The 2,500-nt window shown below is 46.4% G+C and overlaps 1 protein-coding gene across 1 annotated transcript in view; it reads left to right on the top strand.

The window, feature by feature from the left end:
* phb2b (prohibitin 2b) overlaps positions 1-2,500 on the top strand; it is a 7,924-nt gene that overhangs the window by 3,613 nt on the left and 1,811 nt on the right. Inside the window, exons 6-9 of the mRNA XM_062556835.1 lie at positions 919-1,048; positions 1,666-1,769; positions 2,139-2,216; positions 2,436-2,500. The exon at positions 2,436-2,500 is cut by the window's right edge and continues 12 nt beyond it. Coding sequence (XP_062412819.1) covers positions 919-1,048; positions 1,666-1,769; positions 2,139-2,216; positions 2,436-2,500 — 377 coding nt within the window. The remainder of the gene's footprint in view (positions 1-918; positions 1,049-1,665; positions 1,770-2,138; positions 2,217-2,435) is intronic.

Genomic DNA, 2,500 nt, shown 5'->3' with positions numbered 1-2,500 from the left:
GAACTTGTTTACATTACGAATTGTCTTATGGGCTGTGGCCTTGGCCTACAACAAGAACATAAATGCTACACAAGCTCGGTAAACGAGAACAAGGAGGATTTCAGGTGGATCAATAACATCGGTTGGGTTGACATGAGCTTAACGATGGACACGATATCGCTGTTTGTACAAGTTCCCTGCTATGCAATCACAGCCAGTAACAGCTGTGATGAACTGTCATGCAGGTTTACCAAAACCGTAGTAGCTAACGAAGTGAGCAATTTTGTTGGATGCAATGCAATTTCTCATTGCCAACCAACTTGGCAACAGGTTGGCAACTATGGTTTTTGGAAACGCGCCCCAGGCTTGTACGAGTAGGCACAATCCTTTACTGAAGATTTTAGATGGGCACAGGTGATATGTTCACCTGGATTGCCCCCCTGAATTGTACATGCTAAGTTGTCGTGCAATATAAGCCTATTTAATGTTATTGATGCATTAATTTAGCACTCTCTCCATTGATATTTTTTCTGAAACCATCATCAACCACAATCTTTCTCAAACCAACATGAAACCAGCCAATAATGTAAACCCTGGCGTGTAGCCGACTAACGTAAACCCTGGCGTGTAGCCGACTAACGTAAACCCTGGCGTGTAGCCGACTGACATACATTTAGTGTGAAGCGGGCTGGCTAACCTAAACTATGGTGTGTAGCAGACTAACGTAAACCCTGGCGTGTAGCCGACTAACGTAAACCCTGGCGTGTAGCCGACTGACATAAATTTAGTGTGAAGCGGGCTGGCTAACCTAAACTATGGTGTGTAGCAGACTAACGTAAACCCAGGTGTGTAGCCGACTGACATAAATTTAGTGTGAAGCGGGCTGGCTAACCTAAACTATGGTGTGTAGCCGACTAACGTAAACTCTGGTGTGTGTAGGTGTCGTTGCTGATTCGCCGGGAGCTGTTTGAGAGAGCCAAAGACTTCAACATCATTCTAGACGACGTGGCCATCACTGAGCTGAGCTTCAGCAGGGAGTATACTGCCGCAGTGGAGGCCAAGCAAGTCGGTACGTACGTGTGTGTGTGTGTGTGTGTATGTGTGAGTGAGAGAGAGAGTGAGTGAGTGAGTGAAGATGGATGGTATGGCCATCACTGAGCTGAGCTTCAGCCATAGAGGCCAAGCAAATCGATATGCACGTGTGTGTGTGTGTGTGTGTGTGTGTGTGTGTGCGCGCGTGTGGCTGTCTACTGCCTACTTGGACATTTCAAGTTTGTTTAAGTGTGTAGTGGTATTGGTACATCTAGCCATTCAAAAGTGAGACACAGTCAGAGTGTGTGTGTGCGTGTGTGCGTGTGTGCGTGTGTGCGTGTGTGCGTGTGTGCGTGTGCGTGTGTGTGTGTGTGTGTGTCTTCCATTACTGACTAATGATGTGTGTATGTTAATGTATTATCATTATGCTAATGTAATGAGTGAATGTGTTACCAGTGATAGTGTGTTTGTGTATGCTAAATGAGGTAATGTGGTGTGTGTGTGTGTGTGTGTGTCTGTGTGTGTCTGTGTGTGTCTGTGTGTGTCTGTGTGTGTCTGTGTGTGTCTGTGTGTGTCTGTGTGTGTGTGTGTATTAAGTGAGGGAATGTGGAGTGTGTTATCTGTACTAATGTGTGTGTGTGTGTGTGTGTACAGCCCAGCAGGAGGCGCAGAGAGCCCAGTTCTTTGTGGAGAAGGCCAAACAGGACCAGAGACAGAAGATCATCCAAGCTGAGGGAGAGGCGGAGGCAGCCAAATTGGTTAGAGAACACACACACACACACACACACACACAAACAAACACAAAGGCACACAGAATATACTCTACACACAAACACAGTATGCACAATGCAGACCGGTACACACAAACAAATATACACACAGCTCTCTCTCTCTCTCCCTCGCTCACACACACACACACACACACACACACACACACAGAGGAGAGATGTCCAAATGTTTCTCTTTTTGTGTTTGTGTCTGTTACAGAGTGTGTTTGATATACACAGGACTGGCAAGCCCCATGTTACTGTTATGACCATGCTGTTCTCCCTCAATCAGTTGGTGTCCTGTCATTCAGCAAAACACTGTGTGTGTGTGTGTGTGTGTGTGTGTGTGTGTGTGTCCAGTTAGGAGAGGCGGTCACAAAGAATCCTGGCTACCTGAAACTGAGGCGGATCCGAGCGGCCCAGAACATCGCTAAGACGGTAGGAGACTAAACTGCTATGAAACACACACACACACACACGCTGAACCGATAGCGAACTAAAGATCGTCACACATAACAAACATCACATACAAACACTCCTCCAGACCGTGTCACTAATATGTGGCTGAACACATTGGCCTCTGTGTGGCTATTTTGAGTGTTGGACCATAATGAATTCTGTGTTTTTTGTGTGTTTGTGTGTTTTTCCGTGTTCCAGGTGGCAACGTCTCAGAACAGAGTGTACCTGAATGCAGACAGTCTGGTACTGAATCTTCAAGCCGA

Source organism: Sardina pilchardus, chromosome 15 (assembly GCF_963854185.1).
Source record: "Sardina pilchardus chromosome 15, fSarPil1.1, whole genome shotgun sequence".
Lineage (NCBI taxonomy): Eukaryota > Metazoa > Chordata > Actinopteri > Clupeiformes > Clupeidae > Sardina > Sardina pilchardus.
Note: the sequence above shows the minus strand (reverse complement) of the source record. Positions and strands in the feature narration are given on the sequence as shown.